We start from the raw sequence: 22,110 nt of genomic DNA, 5'->3' as shown, positions 1-22,110 counted from the left end.
TTGACACTGTTTCCCCATCTATTCCCCATGAAGTGATGGGAGTGGATGCCATGATCTTTGTTTTCTGAATGTTGAGCTTTAAGCCAACTTTTTCACTCTCCTCTTTCACTTTCATCAAGAGGCTTTTTAGTTCCTCTTCACTTTCTGCCATAAGGGTGGTGTCATCTGCATATCTCAGGTTATTGATCTTTCTCCAAGCAATCTTGATTCCAGCTTGTGTTTCTTCCAGTCCAGCATTTCTCATGATGTACTCCACATATAAGTTAAATAAGCAGGGTGACAATATACAGCCTTGACATACTCCTTTTCCTATGTGAACCAGTCTGTTGTTCCATGTCCAGTTCTAACTATTGCTTCCTGACCTGCATACAGATTTCTCAAGAGACAGGTCAGGTGGTCTGGCATTCCCATCTCTTTCAGAATTTTCCACAGTTTACTGTGATCCACACAGTCAAAGGCTTTGGCATAGTCAATAATGCAGAAATAGATGTTTTTCTGGAACTCTCTTGCTTTTTCCATGATCCAGCAGATGTTGGCAATTTGATCTCTGGTTCCTCTGCCTTTTCTAAAACCAGCTTGAACATCAGGAAGTTCACAGTTCATGTATTGCTGAAGCCTGGCTTGGAGAATTTTGAGCATTACTTTACTAGCATGTGAGATGAGTGCAATTGTGCGGTAGTTTGAGCATTCTTTGGTATTGCCTTTCTTTGGGATTGGAATGAAAACTGACCTTTTCCAGTCCTGTGGCCACTGCTGAGTTTTCCAAATTTGCTGGCATATTGAGTGCAGCACTTTCACAGCATCATCTTTCAGGATTTGAAATAGCTCAACTGGAATTCCATCACTTCCACTAGCTTTGTTCGTAGTGATGCTTTCTAAGGCCCACTTGACTTCACATTCCAGGATGTCTGGCTCTAGGTGAGTGATCACACCATCGTGATTATCTGGGTTGTGAAGATCTTTTTTGTACAGTTCTTCTGTGTATTCTTGCCACCTCTTCTTAATATCTTTTGCTTCTGTTAGGCAAACCACTTCAGTATTCTTGCTTTGAGAACCCCATGAACAGTATGAAAAGGCAAAATGATAGAATACTGAAAGAGGAACTCTCCAGGTCAGCAGGTGCCCAATATGCTACTGGAGATCAGTGGAGAAATAACTCCAGAAAGAATGAAGGGATAGAGCCAAAGCAAAAGCAATACCCAGCTGTGGATATGACTGGTGATAGAAGAAAGGTCCGATGCTGTAAAGAGCAATATTGTATAGGAACCTGGAATGTCAGGTCCATGAATCAAGGCAAATTGGAAGTGGTCAAACAAGAGATGGCAAGAGTGAATGTCGACATTCTAGGAATCAGCAAACTAAAATGGACTGGAATGGGTGAATATAACTCAGATGACCATTATATCTACTATTATATCTATTACTGCAGGCAGGAATCCCTCAGAAGAAATGGAATAGCCATCATGGTCAACAAAAGAATCTGAAATGCAGTACTTGGATGCAATCTCAAAAACGACAGAATGATCTCTGTTTGTTTCCAAGGCAAACCATTCAATATCACAGTAATCCAAGTCTATGCCCCAACCAGTAACGCTGAAGAAGCTGAAGTTGAATGGTTTTATGAAGACCTACAAGACGTTTTAGAACTAACACCCCAAAAAGATGTCCTTTTCATTATAGGGGACTGGAATGCAAAAGTAGAAGTCAAGAAACACTTGGAGTAACAGGTAAATTTGGCCTTGGAATACGAAATGAAGCAGGGCAAAGTCTAATAGAGTTTTGTCAAGAAAATGCACTGGTCATTAAGGTCATTAGACAGGTTAAATATCTCATGATGCTCCAGTTCAGTTCAGTCACTCAGTCATGTCCGACTCTTTGTGACCCCATGAAATAGCACGCCAGGCCTCCCTGTCCATCACCAACTCCTGGAGTTTACTCAAACTCATGTCCATCAAGTCGGTGATGCCATCTAGCCATCTCATCCTCTGTCATCCCCTTCTCCTCCTGCCCCCAATCCCTCCCAGAACCAGAGTCTTTTCCAGTGAGTCAACTCTTCACATGAGGTGGCCAAAGTGCTAGAGTTTCAGCTTTAGCATGAGTCCTTCCAATGAACACCCAGAACTGATGCTTACAATACTTTTTTTTTAAAGCTGTTAACAATGTTGTGATAGTGTCAGGTGGACAGCAAAGGGACTCCGCCATACATATACATGTATCCATTCTCCCCCAAACTCCCCTCCCGTCCAGGCTGCCACATAACACTGAGCACAGTTCTGTGTGCTGTACAGTAGGTCCTTGTTGGTTATCCATTTTAAATACAGCAGGGTGTATACGTCCATCCCAAACTCCCTAACCATCTCTCCCTCATATCCTTCCCTGCTGGCATCCTTAAGTTCATTCTCTATACGATACTCTTAAAACTATGCTGGTGCATAGCGAATTCTAGATAAATATTCCTTTACAAGTGAGTGTCTCTGAAGACAGGGAGGGTCATTTCTGAATGAAAGTGGAGGCTTTAGCCTGAAACAGTAACATTTCCCTCTCTAATTACAAGCAAGTGGGAGGACACAGCCCAAGAGGAAGATGAGCAGGCTGGGGAGATCCAGTGGGAACAGCTGAGAGGCAGGACGGTGATGGGGGGAGAGTCAGGCTGGAGGAGCTCAGAGCTGCCCAGCGAAGTCCAAGTACAGATTTTGGAGTTGGGCTGCTAGAGTTCAAACCTGAGGGCTCATGTCACTTATTTTCTTTTGAGACCCTGAAAATGAACTTAACTCCGTAAGCCACCATTTTCTTATCAATGTTGTAGGAAAAATGATAATTCCTACCTGATTCATTACTGCACAGTTGATAACATATAGACTCTCTGAAATTTTTAAAACTTTTTTTCATTAACGTACAGTTTCAACAGCGAACAAGTTAGACAATGTGTTATAATGTATCATAATGTATTAGTGCTTTATGTAAGCTGCAAATTGCCAAGAATTGTAAGTTATCTAAAAATCCTTTTGTCAGAAAAAAGCATGAATTTTTTTAAACATAATGCCTCTCTAAAATTTACCTTTTTTTTTTTTTTTTAAATCTATAGTGGGTTGGGAGCAGAGTTGGGAGAATAAAATGATCTTTTACTTCTGTGTTATGTGAGAATTAATAAAGGGATGCTACTCATATCGAGTCAGCTGGCCAGAAAGAAGAGCTCTCATGTAATATGTTTGGAGGTCATTACAGACCCCAAGGGGAAAATCTTCAACAAGGGAGTCATCAGTGACAGTCTCCAACAGGAAAAGATGTACATTGCGTCTCCTAGAAGAATTGACTCCCCAACAACTCAGCCAATGAGGACGAGTTATCACCATGAGTTCTTATTTTTTACCAATGGACTTGTTTTGAAAATAATCTTTCCCAACTCCTTCCTTTTCTCCATTAAATAATATTCTTCTTTGTTAGATTTGCCCATGGCTTTTCTATAGCTTGCTATTCTGGAATTAGACTTCCTTTGCTATTCCTGAATAAACTCACTTTTACTTGAAAAATAACTGCTTAATTTTAAGGTGAGCAGCTATAAACAAGAGGAATTGTAGATTCCCTTTCTGATATTAAATACTGATAAAGCTTTGTATAGGAGCTCTAGAGTTTACAATGTTTTTTTTTTTTTTTTTTTTTCATTCAAAGTACACTGAGGTACCTAAACCAGAAACTTCAAAACTACCCAAGTAGAATGAAATAGTGTTATTAGATGGTAGAAGATGTCCAGTGTTTTTCAAAGATTATTGTTCAGGAGAGTTATCTAAAGTAATAGTTAAAAGTACAGCAATTGTATTTTCAGCTAATACCACAAGTTATTCTGAGGCAGTAACTGAATGGGCCAGGTATTAAAAATGGTGCATGATAAACCAACACAATTAGACCTTAACATATTATTTATAGTTGATTAGTGAGAAGGAAATTGAATAATTCTGTACAATAGAGTTGTGTAGTATTTGAGATGCTAAATACTTTAAAAAACTTTTTATTTTATATTGGGGTACAGCTGATTAACAATGTTGTGATAGTTTCAGGCAGACAGCAAAGGAACTCTGTCATACATATACATGTATCCATTCTCCCACAAACTTCTATCCAATCTAGGCTGCCTCATAACACTGAGGAGAGTTCCATGTGCCATACAGTAGGACCTCATTGGTTAGCCATTTTCAATATTGCAGTGAGTACATGTTGATCCCCAAATTCTTAGCTATCTCTTCCTCCCATTCTTCCCTCATGGAATATTAATATTTTTAATACAAAAATAATCCTGTCTGTGTTTTAAGATTTAAATAGTCTTTATGTTAAGAGCCTTCTTTTCTGTCTCTTTTTTTCCGGTGCCCAGCAAGGACTAGTCAGGATGCAGTCAGAGTTGGGGAGATAGGGACAGGGGGAAGCGACCTTAGCCAGTGCCTCTCTGAAGAGGTAGGCGTTGGGTCATGCAGTCCTAGGAAGGACTTCAGCCCCCTTTTCTCAGAAGAGTTAGGATGCACACCTCTGTATTCCGTGGTGGGCTCCTTTCTGCACTCCTGGATGGATGCTGGAGGAGGAGCATCCATCCAGGACACAGTTGCATAGGCTGTTGCCTCCCAGCTGCCTCAGGTCCAAACTGAGAGGCTGAGTGGCAGGAGAAAAGCTCCCTGCAGGCTGCTCATCCTTTGCTCCTTCCATGACCTCTTGCCTCCCTTCCCGAAGTGTGGGCTCTGTGCTGGGGGATTTATTGCTCTTTCTAGTCAACCAAAAAGTGTTCACAAGTAAATTTTAGGAGTGTACTTGCTTTGTGTGTATTCTGCAGCCAGGGAACGATTTCTCAGCTTTCTTTGCTTATTTCTGGAGCCCCTCCTGTGTTTGGTTCTGGGGAAAATGCTTCTCTTTAGAAACAGAAAACGGAGCAGGATGTTACATCCATCCTGTAATGGACTGGGTTGATAAAAAGAGAGGAAATCAGGTCTAAGCCACATTACCTCTTTTGGAGAGGTTAGTTAGATTGTCTTTCTTTCTTCGTTTCTGTTTTCTGCTCTGAGGCATGGACACCAGATGAGGTGCGAAGAGTGGCATCCCTTCCTCCACACTCAGGTTTACAATCCCACCCTCAGTCATCCTCCCCAGTTGGCTTTTGGGGGTCTTTTGTGTTTTCATACAGAATGAAAACCTTTTTGTTCTAGGTCTGTGAAAAATTCTACTGGTATTTTCATAGGGATAGCACTAATCTGTAGATTATCTTGGTTATCATGGCCCTTTTTTACAATACTGATTCTTCCAATCCAGAAACATGGTATATCTTTCCATTTGTTGGTGTCATCTCTCATTTCCTTGATCAATGTCTTATAGTTTTCAGAGTACATATCTTTTGCCTCCTTAGGTAAGATTACTCTTATGCTGTTTACTGTTTTTGATGGAATGGTAAATGGGATTGTTTCCTTCTCTTCCTGATGGCCTGTATTCAGTGTATTGAGTGCAATAGATCTCTGTTTACTAATTTTGCATCTCCTTCCCAATTTTAAGATGTTTTAATTCTATTTCTGGGGAAAATGCCATTGGTAACTTGATAGGGATTGTATTGGGTCTGTGTATTGCCTTGAGAAGCATAATCATTTGACCAATATTAATTCTTACAACACTTAACATGCTATATCTTTTCATCTATTTGTCTTGGTGCCAAGATGAAGATGTCCAGGAGACCTCACACTGATTAATATTCTTTGAGACCTGAAATTCTCTGTTAGTCCCGTGGATTGGACTCAGCACTCATACCACAAGAGCCCAAGCCCAACTCTTAGCTTGAGAGTCAAGCCTCTGCAAGCCAGGCTGAATGAAAACAAACAAAAAGCAAAAGACAGCAACAGTAAAGAAAAGAATAATAACAAAGAATAGCAATAAATAAAAGCAATAAATAAATAGCAATAAATAAAAAAAAAAGCAATAAATATGGAACAGCAGTATTCAAAGTAAAGAATCCACAATAGTTTAAAAAAAAAAAAAATGTGAAAGTGAGTGAAAGTCTCTCAGTCATGTCCGACTCTTTGTGACCCCAAGGACTGTAGCCTGCCAGACTCCTCTGTCCATGGCATTTTCCAGGCAAGAATACTGGAGTGGGAAGCTGTTCCCTTCTCCAGGGAATCTTCCCAACCCAGGGATTAAACCCAGGTCTCCTGCATTGCAGGTGGATTCTTTACATCTGAGCCACCAGGGAAGCCCAAGAAACCTGGAGTGGGTAGCCTATATCTTCTTCAGGATACCTTCCCAAACCAGGGATCAAACTGGGGCTCTTGCATTGCAGGCAGCTTCTTTACCAGCTGAGCTACTAGGGAAGCCCACAATGGCAAAATAAATATAAGTCAGAAAGAAAAACACCAATACAATATTATACTAGCATATATATATGGAATTCAGAAAGATGGTAACGATGACCCTATATGCAAGACAGCAAAAGAGACACAGATGTATAGAACAGTCTTTTGGACTCTGTAGGAGAGGGCGAGGGTGGGATGATTTGAGGGAATAGCATTGAAACATGTATATTATCATATGTGAAATAGATGTCCAGTCCAGGTTCGATGCATGAGACAGGGTGCTCAGGGCTGGTGCACTGAGATGACCCTGAGGAATGGGATGGGGAGGGAGGTGGCAGGGAGGGTCAGGATGGGGAACACATGTACACCCATGGCTGATTCATGTCAATATATGGCAAAAACCACTACAATATTGTAATTAGCCTCCAATTAAAATAAATAAAAAATTTTTAAAAGACAAAAAGAGTAAAAAATAAGATAAAAAACTAAAACAATATTAATAATAATATAATTTTTTTAAAGTAAAAAATAAAATAATTTCCTGGTGCATCCTCTCTCAGGGTCCTTGCCCCCATGGTGAGCTACAACATATATCTCTGCCTCCCAGGCAGGCCGCCAAGGCCTCTAGGCAGCTCTCTGGACCTGTTGTGTCATCCGACCTCTGTGTGTGCTCTTCTCACCAGCGTTTACTCCTGGAGCTGCTTCTGCTCACATGTGCCTATGCAGGCTGTCAGGGATGCAGGTTTCCACAGGTACCCCATAAGGGCCGGTGCAGCTGGAAGAAGCCTTGGAAGGTGGTGATGCTCAGCCTTGGTCGAGTGGGGGCACAGGAGGTGCAGCTCAGGCCTGGGGAACCCCTGCAGCCAGGAAAGACCCTGATGGTTGGATGTGGTCCAGGGCCAGGGGCCTATCTGGCTGGAAGAGGCCTTGGGAAGAGTGCTATTCTAGCTTTCATTTGATTTCTATTAGCATGAAATCTCTTTTTCCATCTGCTCACTTTCAAACTGTATGTGTCTATAGATCTGAAGTGAGCCTCTTGTAGGCAGCATATACACAGGTCTTGTTTTTGTTTCCATTCAGCCACTCTATGTCTTTTGGTTGGAGCATTTTGGATATGTACACTCAAGATAATGATCAATATGTATGTTCTTATGGCCAGTTGGTGAATTGTTTTGGAAATGTTTTTGTAGGTCTTCTTTTCCTCTTTCTTCATCTTTTGCTCTCTTCTTTTATGATTTGATGACTAACTACAATGTTGTGTTTAGATTCCTTGAGTTATTTGTGTACATCTATTACAGATTTTTGATTTGCAGTTACCGGGAAGTTCCTTTTTTTAATTAAAGACTATGTTGCCAACAAAGGTTCGTCTAGTCAAGGCTATGGTTATTCCTGTGGTCGTGTATGGATGTAAGAGTTGGACTGTGAAGAAGGCTGAGCACCGAAGAATTGATGCTTTTGAACTGTGATGTTGGAGAAGACTCTTGAGAGTCCCTTGGACTGCAAGGAGATCCAACCAGTCCATTCTGAAGGAGATGAGCCCTGGGATTTCTTTGGAAGGAATGATGCTAAAGGTGAAACTCCAGTACTTTGGCCACCTCATGCGAAGAGTTGACTCATTGGAAAAGACTCTGATGCTGGGAGGGATTGGGGGCAGGAGGAGAAGGGGACGACAGAGGATGAGATGGCTGGATGGCATCACTGACTCGAGGGACGGGACTCTGGGTGAACTCCGAGAGTTGGTGATGGACAGGGAGGCCTGGCGTGCTGCGATTCATGGGGTCGCAAAGAGTTGGACAGGACTGAGCGACTGATCTGATCTGATCTGATCTGATGTTGCTGCTAAGTCGCTTCAGTCATGTCTGACTCTGTGCAACCCCACCAGGCTCCCCGTCCCTGGGATTTTCCAGGCAAGAACACTGGAATGGGTTGCCATTTCCTTCTCCAATGCTTCAAAGTGAAAAGTGAAAGTGAAGTCGCTCAGTCATGTCTGACTCTTAGCGACCCCATGGACTGCAGCCTACCAGGCTCCTCTGTCCATCGGATTTTCCAGGCAAGAGTACTGGAGTGGGTTGCCATTGCCTTCTCCAATGAAAGGCTATGTATGTATATATTTTTTTCAAGTTATTAATATGTCATTTTCAAATACATTTTCAAAACCCTGCATTTGTATTCTCCTTCCTTCAAGATTACAATTTTTGATAGCCTATTTTGCATCTCTTTATTTTGTGTATCCTTTAATTGCTCCTTGTGGTTAGAGACCATTTTACTGCTTTTGTCCTGTAATCTCCATATTAGATTTGTGTGTGGCTTATTTCCTGCCTTTACTGTTGAGCCTTTCATTTCATAATTTTCTTGTTTTACTTATGGCCATTTTTGCCTAGAAGTTCTTTTATCATTTGTTGTTATTATTGTTTGGTGGTATTGAACTCTTTTAGCTTTTGCTTATCTGTAACACCTTTGAACTCTCCATCAAGTCTTAATGATTGCCCTGTTGCACATAGCAGGCTTAGTTCTGTTTTTTCCTTTTTATCACTTTAAATATATGGTGTCTATATATTTCATCTAGTCTGCAGTTTCTGCTGAAAAAATAGTTGATAGCTTATGGAAGTTCTTTTGCATATTATTTGCTTATATTCCCTTGTTTCTTTTAGTATTGCCTCTTTGTCTGTATTTTTTTAATTTTTGCCCATCTTTTATTTTATTTTAAATTTTTATTGAAGTATAGTTGATTTACAATGCTATGTTAGTTTAAGGTGTACAGCAAAATGAATCAGTTATACATATACATATATCCACTTTTTTTTCTTTAAAGGTTCTTATCCCATATAGGCCATTACAGAGTACTGAGTAGAGTTTCCTGTGCTATACAGTAGGTCCTGTGTAGTTATCTATTTTATATATAGCAGTATGTATATGTCAATCACAATCTTCCAATTTATCCCTCCCCTCCTATCCCTTGGTAACCATAAGTTTGTTTTCTAGATCTGTGACTCTACTTCTGTTTTGTAGATAAGTTCATTTGTACTCTTTTTGTAGATTCCATATATAAGAGATATCATATGATATTTGTCTTCTTGTGTCTGAATTCACTTAGTAATGACAATCTTCAGATCCATCCATGTTGCTGCAAATGGTATTATTTTGATCTTTTTATGGTTGAGTAATATTCCACTGTATATACGTACCACATCTTCTGTATCTGTGCCTCTGTTGAGGGACATTTAGGTTGCTTCCATGTCCTGGCTATAGCAAATAGTGCTGCAATGAAAATTGGGGTGCATGTGTCTTTTTGAATTATGGTTTTCTCTGGGTATACGCCTAGGAGTGCAACTGTTGGTCATGTAGTAGTTCTCTTTTTAGTTTTTTAAGGACCATCCATACTGTTCTCCATAGAGGCTATGCTGCGCTGTGCTTAGTTGTGTCTGACTCTTTTGTGACCCCATAGACTAGCCCACCAGGATCCTCTGTCCATGGAATTTTCCAGGCATGAATACAGAAGTGGGTTGCCATTTCTTTTTCCAGGGGATCTACCCTAGCCAGGGATTGAACCCTAGTCTTTTTTGTCTCCTGCACTGGCAGGTGGATTCTTTATCCCTGAGCCACCCGGGAAGCCCCATAGTGGCTGTACCAATTTATATTAATTTTATTTCATTTTATTTTTTAATTAATTTATTTTAATTGGAGGCTAATTACTTTACAATATTGTAGTGTTTTTTTTGCCATACATTGACATGAATCAGCCATGGGTATACATGAATTCCTCATCCTGAACCCCCCCCCCATCTCCCTCCCCATCCCATCCCTCAGGGTCATCCCAGTGAACTGGCCTTGAGCACCCTGTCTCATGCATCGAACCTGGACTGGACATCTATTTCACATATGATAATACACATGTTTCAATGCTATTCTCTCAAATCATCCCACCCTCGCCTTCTCCCACAGAGTCCAAAAGTCTGTCCTTTACATCTGTGTCACTTTTGCAGTCTCGCATATAAGGTCATAGTTACCATCTTTCTGAATTTCATATATATGCATTAATATGCCTGGAAAATCCCATGGACGGAGGAGCCTGGTAGGCTGCAGTCCATGGGATCGCAAAGAGTAGGACGCGACTGAGTGACTTCACTTTTACTTTTCACTTTCATGCACTGGAGAAGGAAATGGCAACCCATTCTAGTGTTCTTTCCTGGAGAATCCCAGGGACGGGGGAGCCTGGTGGGCTACCGTCTATGGGGTCGCACAGAGTCGGACATGACTGAAGTGACTTAGCAGCAGCAGCATACTGTATTGATGTTTTCTTTCTGACTTACTTCACTCTGTATAATAGGCTCCAGGTTCATCTGCTTCATTAGAACTGATTCAAATGCATTCTTTTTAATAGCTGAGTAATAGTTCATTGTGTATATATACCACAGCTTTCTTATCCATTAATCTGCTGATGGACATCTAGGCTGCTTCCATGTCCTAGCTATTGTAAACAATGCTGCAATGAACATTGGGGTACATGTGTCTCTTTCAATTCTGGTTTCCTTGGTGTATATGCCCAGCAGTGGGATTCCTGGGTCATATGGCAGTTCTATTTCCAGTTTTTTACGGAATCTCCACACTGTTCTCCATAGTGGCTGTACTAGTTTGCATTCCCACCAACAGTGCAAGAGGGTTCCTTTTTGTTCACACCATCTCCAGCATTTATTGCTTATAGACTTTTGGATAGCAGCCATTCTGACTGGCATGAGATGGTACCTTATTGTGGTTTTGATTTGCATTTCTCTGATAATGAGTGATGTTGAGCATATTTTAATGTGTTAGTTAGCCATCTGTATGTCTTCTTTGGAGAAATGTCTGTTAGTTCTTTGGCTCATTTTTTGGTTGGGTCATTTATTTTCCTGGAATTGAGCTTCATGAGCTACTTATATATTTTTGAGATTAATTCTTTGTCAGTTGCTTCATTTGCTATTATTTTCTCCCATTCTGAAGACTCTTTTTACCTTGCTTATAGCTTACTTCATTGTGCAAAAGCTTTTAAGTTTAATTAGGTCCCATTTGTTTATTTTTGCTTTTATTTCCATTACTCTGGGAGGTGGGTCGTAGAGGATCTTGCTGCGATTTATCTCAGAGAGTGTTTTGCCTATGTTTTCCTCTAGTTTTATAGTTTCTGATTGTCTTTTTTTTTTCAAAGACATTTATTCAGCGTCATGATCAGACTATTACATTTAGCAATCAACAGCATGGGTGCAAGAAAAAAAAAAAATCTACATTAAAACCCTTTGTTGGAATGCTTTACACTTTCCACAGAACAGAAACTAAAATAACCTGTTACATAATTAGTCACAAGTACAGTCCTCAAGTTTTTTGCCCATACACATGAGTATTGTCTAAAACATGTCTTCTTTGTAGCAGCTAGGCCCTGCCACCACTGTGCTTGGCTGAGTTCACAAATCTGTGGTAACCTGTAGCTTCCCTGTCACTTCTCTGGCTCTCCTCTCCTGCTAAGCTTTGTTTCCTGGCAGTAATTAAAACCTTCTGCCACTGCCATAGCTACTGCTGCTGCTGGAGCCACCATAGCCACCTTGGTTTCATGGTTTGGCAAAGTATTGGCCTCCATCACCATAGGGGCCAGAACTTCTGCCTCCAAAGTTTCCTCCTTTCATGGGTCCAAAATTTGAGGATTGATTGTTGTAATTGCCAAAATCATTGTAGCTTCCGCCACCTCCAAAATTGCTTCCGTCATTACCAAATCCATTATATCCATCCCCACTGCCAGCATATCCGCCACCACCACGGCTGCCAGCAAAGCCACCTCGACCACTGAAGTTTCCTCCACGACCAAAGTTGTCATTCCCACCAAAACCACCTCCACGACCGCCACCAAAGTTTCCAGAACCACTTCGACCTCTCTGGCTGGATGAAGCACTAGCCATCTCTTGCTTAGACAGGGCTTTTCTCACTTCACAGTTGTGGCCATTCCCAGTGTGGTATTTCTGAATGACAATCTTGTCTACGGAGTCATGGTCATCAAAGGTTACAAAAGCAAAGCCTCTCTTTTTGCCACTGCCTCGGTCAGTCATGATTTCAATTACTTCAATTTTCCCATACTGTTCAAAATAATCTCTCAGGTGATGTTCTTCAGTGTCTTCTTTAATGCCGCCAACAAAAATCTTTTTCACAGTTAAGTGGGCACCAGGTCTTTGAGAATCTTCTCTTGAGACGGCCCTCTTTGGTTCCACAACTCTTCCGTCCATCTTCTGTGGCCTTGCATTCATGGCCGCATCCACCTCCTCCACCGTGGTGTATGTGACAAACCCAAAGCCTCTGGAGCGCTTGGTGTTTGGATCCATTACCACACAGTCTGTGAGCATTCCCCATTGCTCAAAATGGCTCCTCAGACTCTCATCAGTTGTTTCAAAGCTCAATCCTCCGATGAAGAGCTTCCGCAGCTGTTCCAGCTCTTTGGGAGACTGATTTAGACATGACGGCAGTGGAGGTGGGGAAGAGTTCAACGATGCTTTCTCGGCGGCGTCCACGGGCAGAAAGTTGGTTGTCTTTTTAATTATAATGTATCTTGGTGTTTTGCTCTGGATTCATGTTATGTGAAACACTCTCCACTTCCTAGACTCTAGTGTCTGTTTCCTTTTCCAGGTTAGGGAGGTTTTCAGCTATGATGTCTTCAGTTATATTCTCACCCCACTCCCTCTCTCTCTTCTCCTCTAGGACCCCTATACTACACTGAAAATATGTGTCAGCTTAATGGTATAGGGTCTCTTAAATTGTCTTCAACCTTTTGGGTAGGGACAGATCTTGGCACTAAAGAGTCCATGTGGCAGCTGCCAAGAGTGCTCATGTGGTTCAAAGTTCCTCAATATGGCTGCCACCCAGAATCTGTGTCTCCAGGGTGATCTACAATCACCACCTCGCCTCTGCAGGAGACTCCAAAATTAGCCAGTAGGACTGGCCCAGGCTCCTATCAAATTGCTGCTTTTTCTCTGGGTCCTCATGCAAGTGAAGTTTTATGTGTGCGGTTTGAGACTGAGTCTCTATTTCCCAAAGTTCTGTGGGATTCCTGAAACTATGCCCTATTGGCCTTCAAAGTTAGATGCTCTGGGGCTCATCTTTCTGGTATTGGAGTCCTGTGTTCAAGAGCCTGAAGTGGGGCTCAGAACTCTCGCTCCTGCAGGAGAACCTCTACAATATGATTATTCTCCAGTTTGAGGGTTCCCTCACTCAGGGTGTATGGGATCTAATGATATTGTGATTTTGCCCCTCCTACCAATCTCCTTGTCATTCCCTCCTTATGTCTTTATTTATAGAAGATCTATTCTGGTATTTTCCCATCTTTTCCATTGATTGTTTCTCTGCAAGTAGTTTTGGTTTGGTGTGCTCATAAGTGGAAGAAAGCTCAGATCAGATCAGATCAGATCAGTCGCTCAGTCGTGTCCGACTCTTGAGCTCAGGGTCTTTCTAAAATTCCATCTTGGCTGTTCTCGAAAGTTATTTCTTAACTAAGCTTCCAAGAAATTGGTGTCAGGTTCTCAAATGACATATCAGTGTGTCCATAGAATTTAAGGCTGTATTTAAGTCTAATTTGAGAAAATCTGGGCAACAATGCATGGATTCTGCTTGTCTCCTCCCTTGTTTCCTTTCTTGCTTTGTTTGATTAATATTTTGTAAATGATGAGTTCTAAAGTTTATCTCGACCCTTCTTCATGAATGTAAAGTGCTGGTGTCAATTTTAGGACAAAATGTGAAGTACAGTTTATGGTTAATAGAAGTGAAATTGAAAATGAAAGTAGGGCAGGATTACTTTGAAATAGGTCTAATGCTTGGAATCCAGCTTCTTAATTTGATCAAAAAATGTACTGTTTATGTGGGAAACAAACCAAAACCTTGATACCAGGGACAATTGAAACTTTTTGTAAATTGCATATAATATCAAGGTAAATGATGGTGAATTCTTTAAGTTTATAACCTGAAGAAAGTTCATTTCCCCACCTCTCTTTTAGAGTGTTTCTTTTGAGATATTTGGGCAAATGTACTTTCTCTATTTTTAAAACTATGTTTCATGTGTACATCACTATAATTTGACATCTGTATATAGAAATAAATGATCACTACCACAAATACACTTGTCATTCATCACTATACAGTTGATTCTCTTCACCAATTTTGTCTGCCCCCGGCACCGTTTCCTCTTGTAATTGCCAATTGTTCACTGAATCTATGGGTTCATTTTATTTTACTTTGTTTGCTTATTTGCCTTTTCCTTTTTGTCTCCTCATACGAGTGAAATAATATGGTATTTGTCTTTCTCCACTTGATCTATTTCATTCAGCATAATAGTGTCAAGGTCCATCAGTGTTGCAAATGTCAGAATTTCATTCTATTTTATGGCTGACTAGTATTTATTGTATTTATATATAAAACATCTTTTTTGTCCATTTATTCATTGACAGGCACTTCGGTTGTTTCCATATCTTGACTATTGCCAATGAAACTGCAAAGAATATAGGGGTGCCTGTATCCTTTTGAGGTAGTCCCTGGTGGCTCAGATGATAAAGAGTCTGCCCGTAATGTGGGAGGTCTGAGTCAATCCCTGGGTCCAGAAGATCCCCTGGAGAAGGAAATGGCAGCCCACTCCAGTATTCTTGCCTGGAAAATCCCATGGATGGAGGAGCCCGACAGGCTACAGTCCATAGGATCAAAGAGTGATCACACGACTGTGTGACTACACTTTTATACCCTTTTGAATTACTTTTCCTATTCTTTGGGTAAATAACCAGAAGTGGAATAGCTGGGATATATGGGATAATGCTTAGGATCCTTCAAGCTAGGATTCAACAGTACATGAACTGAGAACTTCCAGATGTACAGATTTAGAAAAGGCAGAGGAACCAGAGATCAAATTGCCAACATCTGTTGGATCATAGAAAAAGCAAGGGAACTAAAAAAAAAAAAAAAAAAAAAACATGTACTTTTGCTTCACTGACTACCCTAAAGCCTTTGAGCGTGTGGATCACAATAAACAATAAAGTGTGTGGAAAATCCTTAAAAAAATGGGAATACCAGACCACCTTATCTGACTCCTGAGAAACCTGTATGCAGGTAAAGAAGCAACAGTTAGAACCAAGCATGGAGCAATGGAGTGGTTCAAAATTGGGAAAGGAGTACATCAAGGCTGCATATTGTCACCCTGCTTATTTAACATACATGTCGAGTACATCATATGAAATGCTGGGTTGGATGACTCACAAGCTGGAATCAAGATTGCTGGGAGAAATATCAATAACCTCTGATATGTGAATGACACCACTCTAATGGCAGAAAGCAAAGAGGAACTAAAGAACCTCTCGATGAAGGTGAAAGAGGAGAGTGAAAAAGCTGGCTTAAAACTCAATATTCAGAAAATGAAGATCATGGTGTCTGGTCCCATCTCTTTATGGCAAATAGATGGAGAAAACATGGACAGGCTTATTTTCCTGGGCTTCAAAATTAGTGTAGACAGTGACTGCAGCCATGAAATTAAAAGATGCTTGCTCCTTGGAAGGAAAGCTATGACCAACCTAGACAGCATTTTATAAAGCAGAGACATCACTTTGCAAAAAAAGGTACATATAGCCAAAGCTATGGTTTTTCCAGTAGTCAAGTACAGATGTGAGAGTTGGACCCTAAAGAAGGCTGAACACCAAAGAATTGATGCTTTCAAATTGTGGTGCTGGAGAAGACTGTCGAGAGTCCCTTGGACAGCATGGAGATCAAACCAGTCAATCCTAAAGGAAATCAATCCTGAACATTCATTGGAAGGACTGATGCTGAAACTGAAGCTCCAATACTTTGGCCACATGATGCGAAGAACCAACTCACTCTGGAAAAGACCCTGGGAAAGACTGAAGGAAGGAGGAGAAAGGGGCGACAGAGGATGAGATGGTTGGATGGCATCACAGACTCAATGGACATGAGTTTGAGCAAACTTTGGGTGATAGTAAAAGACAGGGAAGCCTGACAAGCTGCAGTTCATGGGGTTGCAAAGAGTTGGACATGACTGAGTGACTGAACAACAACAATGGTAGTTTTATTTTCAGGCTCCCTGACATCTCGGTGGCTTAACCTAGGTTCAGTTCTGGCTGTAATCATTTCTTCTCAGGGAGCTGAGATGTAAAATTATTCTTTCCCATGAGGGCAATTAACCTAACAATAGATTACTCAGCTTCCAACTTAGCATGAGTTGAACACTATGAAGCAAGGCTCAGAAAATTTAGCATGTAATAGCAAATTCTGCAGTTTTCGTCATCTTATGGGAAAACAAGGTCCCTTTTGATCTTAAGGAAACGTGCTCTGTACTGGCTAAAAAATGCAATGGAAAGGACTTATTTGCTTTGATATATAAAATGATATAAATGATATAAAATGAAACCATTTTATCCTTTCTAGTCATGTGTGTGTGTGTGTTAGTCAGTCATGTCTGACTCTTTGTGATCCCATGGGATTGTAGCCCACCAGGCTTTTCTGTCCATGGAATTCTCCAGGCATAAATACTGGAATGGGTATCCATTCGTTTCTCCAGAGGACCATCCTGACCCAGAGATCGAATCCAGGTCTCCTGTATTGCAGGCAGATTCTTTACCATCTGATTACAGTCTACCTATATGCATGTTCTAGTGTTATTCGCTTAGTTGTGTCCGACTCCTTGCAACCCCATGGACTGTGGCCCACCAGGCTCCTCAGTCCTTGGGATTCTCCAGGCAAGAATACTGGAGTGGGTTGCCATGCCCTTCTCCAGGGGATCTTCCCGACCCAGGGATTGAACCCACGTCTCTATCATTGGAAGCAGATTGTTTACTGTTTGAGACATGAGGGAACCCCATGCATGTACTAGGCCTGCTTATTCAATGATATAAAAATGTCCTCTTTTTAAATTGTTATGAAGAGGAATTTCTTTAAGAGTTTTAATTCACCAGTAATATGAAGGAATGGAATTTCCCCCTACATTTCACACCTCTTTTCAGATGACCAAGGTTACTCTCTATAGAGAAATTTTGGCATGTTGATTGTGAATAACTCAATTCATAATAGGTACAAAACTGTTCTTTTATGAAAACATTTATACATAAATAATAAACACCTGAGAATCTTGAAAATTATGTATTCCATTATAACCAGCATTTCTAGCTCACTGTTAGAATTGTAGTTTATTATTTTTATACTTTTGTGTCAATAGTGAATATTTTTCAATGATTTTGAATTCCTTTATAATCATAGTAGAATAATAGAACACACCCAACTGGAAAGTGCTTTTCCTTTGAAAAAGAGAAATCATTTATTTCAAAAGAAAATTTTCTGCTAGATGATGGGTATTTTCGTATATTTTCTAGGTAAGTATTAATGACATCACACAATACCTGTTGTACAGCGTGTCCGATGTACATGGATGAATTATCTTAATAAAATTGCTTACATAAAAAGGAGGCTTCAATGAGGGATTTTATTTGTCTTTTTGGTTTGGACAGAAGCCAGGGGCAAGTAATGAAGCTTCAGGTATAATAATGATGTTTGATTCTAGTGAGCAATTAAGAGACAAATATTCAAGTCAATGGCAGATTGTAACTGAAAAAGGTATTTCCTCCATGTGGCAGTTAACATTAAAATATTTCAAATAATAGTGTGCTGTGTATGTTTAGATGCTGACTTCAATTAATACCCATAGGGTGGTTAATAGAATGTGAATTGACCAAATCTAGAATATAACATTTTAGAAAAGGTGATCTTTGTACAGGAAGTCTTTTTTGAATTAAGAAAAAGAGTCTGTTAAGGGGCATAAGAGCCAATAGTAATAATGAAATCAGTGTTGCTCAAGACATGTGATATGTTGGGGAAACTGAGCAGGTCCCAATCCTCTTGCACAAACAGGAGGGGCCATGGCTCCTGCCAGCTGTGCTGTTCCAAGGCTCCCTTCTACTGCTCTTATTAACCGCATCCCAGAGAAGACCAGCCCTTGATAGAACTTTAAGGCCAGAGGACCTGCCATAACTGGTAACCATGGACCAGGTGTTTGCTTCATAGAGCAGGGCTTCCCTAGACTGCAGATTGGTTGTTTAAATGTTCTTGCCTGTGTTACACTCAATGCTCACACAATTAGCAGAAAAAAAATCTGAGCCTGAGGAGACCAAAGGACTCTACTTGACACTTTCTTCCTAGTCCTGCTTCCTTAAGAAGCTGTTTCCCATATTCTTGAAGAGAAGTCTCTTTTCCAATCTGTGTGTTAAGCTTCTGTTTTTAATTTTAATAACTATATTTATGTTTCAATAAGTAAGAATTTCTGCAAAGTATAAAAGTCACAGAGGAATGTGTCATGCAAAGTTGGTTATCCTCTCATGTCTCACATCAAATATGCAGGTCCATTCCTATTGTGCTCATGGATACCAATTTCTTCTGTATTTTCCAAAGATAGATGATAATATATGCACATATTCATTATTTTTCCATTCAGTAATATAACTATACACACTTTCTGCATCTTGAGGTTTTCTCATGTTAGCACAAATAGAGTTTCTCTTTCACTTCAGTGACTGTAGAGTATTCCTGTGTAAGTGTGTCTCAGGATTTATCTCACTACTGTATGACAGATGGACTTTAAAGTTGTTTCCTCTTCTGGAATTACAACAATCCTGCAGCAAATATACTGCTACATATGTCATTTTCAACTTGGGTAAATAAACCTGCAAGATAAATTGCTAAATGTGGACTTCTGTATCAGCAATATTTGCATTTAAATCTTTGGTACATATTTGCACCAATTTTCACTCTCCCTAGCATTTATCAGAGACCCCATTTCCTGGTACCCTTGCCAGCCTGGTACCCTTGCCTTGTCCAAACTTTTCTTTCTGGACCATCTGGGAGGTGACAGAGGTCCCTCTTAATTTTACCTTGTACATCATTTATAATCAGTAAAGTTTAACACAATTTCTCTTGTATATTTCTGCCCATTTAAAAACTTCTTTGTTGCTTTTTCCTCACTGATTTCTAAGGGATCATTATAACTTAAAGAATTGATCTCCATGACTGTATTATAGACTGCAAATGTTCTTCCTCTTCTCATTTGTTTCTTGCTTTTCTTAACACTTTTCTAGAATTAATCATTATCTTACAAGTTGTTTTCCATTTATTAAAATTAACTAATTTAATCAAAAAAAAATTTTTTTTTTTTGCATATGAGGCCCTGGTACTCACTTTTGTAATAACTTTAGTAATTTTTTGGTAGTCAGTTTTTATTTGTAAGCTCCTCCTGAATAAAACTATAATGATAAACATATTTTAAAATGAACTGTAGTGTTACACTACTAAAACATAAGAAGCCTTTCAAAATATACTTAGTAGGGTTTCTCAGTCCCTTTCATACGATCACTGAGAAGTTTTAGTCCCACACCAAGTGCTTTATAAGCCCCAGCGAATATTGCAATTAATGTCATGCTAGCCTGGGAGCCTGGTGGGCTGCTGTCTATGGGGTTGCACAGAGTCGGACAGGACTGAAGTGACTTAGCAGCAGCAGCAGCCATATTAAGGACATTTGAAATGAAGGACTTATTTTCAGTTGTTTCAATATCTTCTTTTAGCTAATCTATCTCTTTAGTTAGCTCCTCAGCTTCCTTTTGAAATCCTTCTGTAAGTATTTCTTTTTGCATCTGTAAAAAAGGAGATTCCCCTTTTGAAAATGCCCCAGATTAGCATTCTGTACCAAACAGCTCCAGGTGATATGCATGTGCATCTATTTCTCTAATACCTTAGATGCTTTTTGATATTAGTCTAATATTTGCAAACATTTGTACCAGGGAAGAGAGAACTTCCAGGATTTGGAGCTTCCCATGTTCCCTCAAGACCATCTTTCTGGGCACAGAAGATTTGGGCCTAGGTCATGCCTGAAAACTACCCCAAGAAGGGGTTCCAGCCCTAAGAATACACTTTGGGAGAATATGTGAGTGAATTCTAAATATTTGTCAGTTTCACTGAGGTAGAATGACCATACATATGTCACCAAAATGGTACTCCTGACTTGCTTTAGAACTCTGTCCATCAAATTCCAGACAGACAAAGAAAGCGTTTACTCTAGGTGTGTAAAATGAATCAGGCAGATGTGGAAACAAATGTAGTAAGTTTTACAGTTTAGTATCCTGTATTTCATACCGGCACAATCTGATACCTTCAAAAGCAGATGGAACTATTCCAGGTCTCTGATGGTTGTCACCCAAATTCTAAGGACTCTAAGACTGAGGTCCTATTCACTTGGGAACAAATGTGATGCTGTAATCACCATGAACAGCAGCCCAGGAGCCTGGGCCATGTTATTGGTCCCATTCAAACACTAACACTACAGAAGGTGCTGAGTCTTTCAGAGGTAAACCTTCAGCAAGATTCACATCTCTTTGATGTTACAGTGAATCCTACGTTTTTGTCTTTCCCTCCGGGATCTGATTTAAGGTCAAATTCCTCTCCCTTTATTCCTGAGGAGTTAGGGGTTCCCCATCAGGTCCCGCCCAGGCCCGTTTAGACTTACCTTCAGCTTGTGCTCCAGCATCGTTTCCTGCTCTCTCAGAAGGGTTTCTCTTTCCCTATCCATCTTCTCTTACAGTTGGGTGAAGTTTTCTTTGAAGCTTCTCTCTTGTGCCTCCATTTTTTGTTCCTTCTCATTCTGTTTCTCTCTTAGCATCTCCTGTTCCCTCCTGCTGCTAAGTCACTTCAGTCGTGTCCGACTCTGTGTGACCCCAAACACGTCAGCCCATGAGGCTCCCCCGTCCCTGGGATTCTCCAGGCAAGAACACTGGAGTGGGTTGCCATTTCCTTCTCCAATGCAGGAAAGTGAAAAGTGAGAGTAAAGTCGCTCAGTCGTGTCCAACTCTTAGCGACCCCATGGACTGCAGCCCACCAGGCTCCTTCGTCCATGGGATTTTCCAGGCAAGAGTACTGGAGTGGGTTGCCATTGCCTTCTCCATGTTCCCTCTTAGCTGTATCCTTTTTGGCACACTCAGCTCTTTTACAAGAGTTTTAAAGAGGGAAGAGTTATGCTGAGCTGTCACCTCCTTTGCTCAGAGATAAAGTGGCTTTAATATTGTGGGAAGGAGTCTGACTATTCCTGCTACCACATCAGACAACATGTTTCAGCCCATGATGTAGAAGCACTGATTGGATGTACATATAACCCAAACTCCCTCGTTTATTTCCACATGTACCAGAGAGGTTCCATGGAAGAAGAGGAAGGTCTGGTGTCAGGACGTGTTTGTTCCCACATCTGCCAAAGGGCAGCACAGGAACCACCTTCCCCTTTGAGAGCTCAGTCCTTCCTGTACCTGCCATGGCCTTGTCCCCATCTGTGAGGGCCTGGTCTGCCTGTAGGATGGCTTAGTCTGCTCTTCCCTGTGACTGCAGGAAGCTCTGGAGGACCTCGTTGGCCTGAGGAAACAACAAGGAACAAAGACTTATCAGGCAGCAAAGATGTAGTGTCTTGCTGTGGAAATTGTTGTTCAGTAAACCTACAGACTAGATCCTGTAAATTCTCCATCCTTTGTAGGCTCCCCAAATGGTTACAGACCCTAGAATTCTGTACAGATCTACAAACCCCCACCATCCGTTGTTCACATCTGCCATATCTGCATGTTCTTTTTCTCTTGACTAATGCTCATCTACTGTTCCTTTATTAGGGCATCGTTTATGCATACTTCAACTTGTCCTTTCTACCTCATCTTCCTGGAAGCTTTCCTAAGCTATACTCTGAGTTCTGAATGGCTGCCAAGAACTCAAAGCTACCCCACCA

The 22,110-nt window shown here is 40.7% G+C and overlaps 2 protein-coding genes across 7 annotated transcripts in view; both read right to left on the bottom strand.

Moving 5' to 3' along the window:
* Window positions 1-11,626: 11,626 nt before the first annotated feature.
* LOC112445996 (heterogeneous nuclear ribonucleoprotein A1-like) lies at window positions 11,627-12,847 on the bottom strand. The gene has a single exon (XM_024990087.2). It carries the CDS (start codon window positions 12,671-12,673, stop codon window positions 11,891-11,893), a length of 783 nt encoding a protein of 260 aa, XP_024845855.1. The 5' UTR covers window positions 12,674-12,847; the 3' UTR covers window positions 11,627-11,890.
* Window positions 12,848-17,098: 4,251 nt separating this feature from the next.
* LOC132342100 (guanylate-binding protein 2) overlaps window positions 17,099-22,110 on the bottom strand; it is a 95,137-nt gene continuing 90,125 nt past the window's right edge. For 2 of the 6 annotated variants that reach the window (XM_015464637.3, XM_059885322.1), the window contains exon 22: window positions 17,115-21,749. The gene's annotated coding sequence lies outside the window, so the exon portion shown is untranslated. Of the gene's footprint in view, window positions 21,750-22,110 lie in introns of all 6 variants that reach the window. The other 4 variants (XR_009494064.1, XM_059885328.1, XM_059885325.1 and 1 more) reach the window with 4 other exon arrangements.

This window comes from Bos taurus, chromosome 3 (assembly GCF_002263795.3).
Source record: "Bos taurus isolate L1 Dominette 01449 registration number 42190680 breed Hereford chromosome 3, ARS-UCD2.0, whole genome shotgun sequence".
In the NCBI taxonomy this organism is placed as follows: domain Eukaryota; kingdom Metazoa; phylum Chordata; class Mammalia; order Artiodactyla; family Bovidae; genus Bos; species Bos taurus.
The sequence above is the reverse complement of the archived record's forward strand: the minus strand, read 5'-3'. Positions and strand labels throughout refer to the sequence as shown.

Excerpts from the sequence above, each read along its gene's own strand:
- LOC112445996 (XM_024990087.2), bottom strand. The coding sequence starts at position 12,673 with ATGCTCACAGACTGTGTGGTAATGGATCCAAACACCAAGCGCTCCAGA.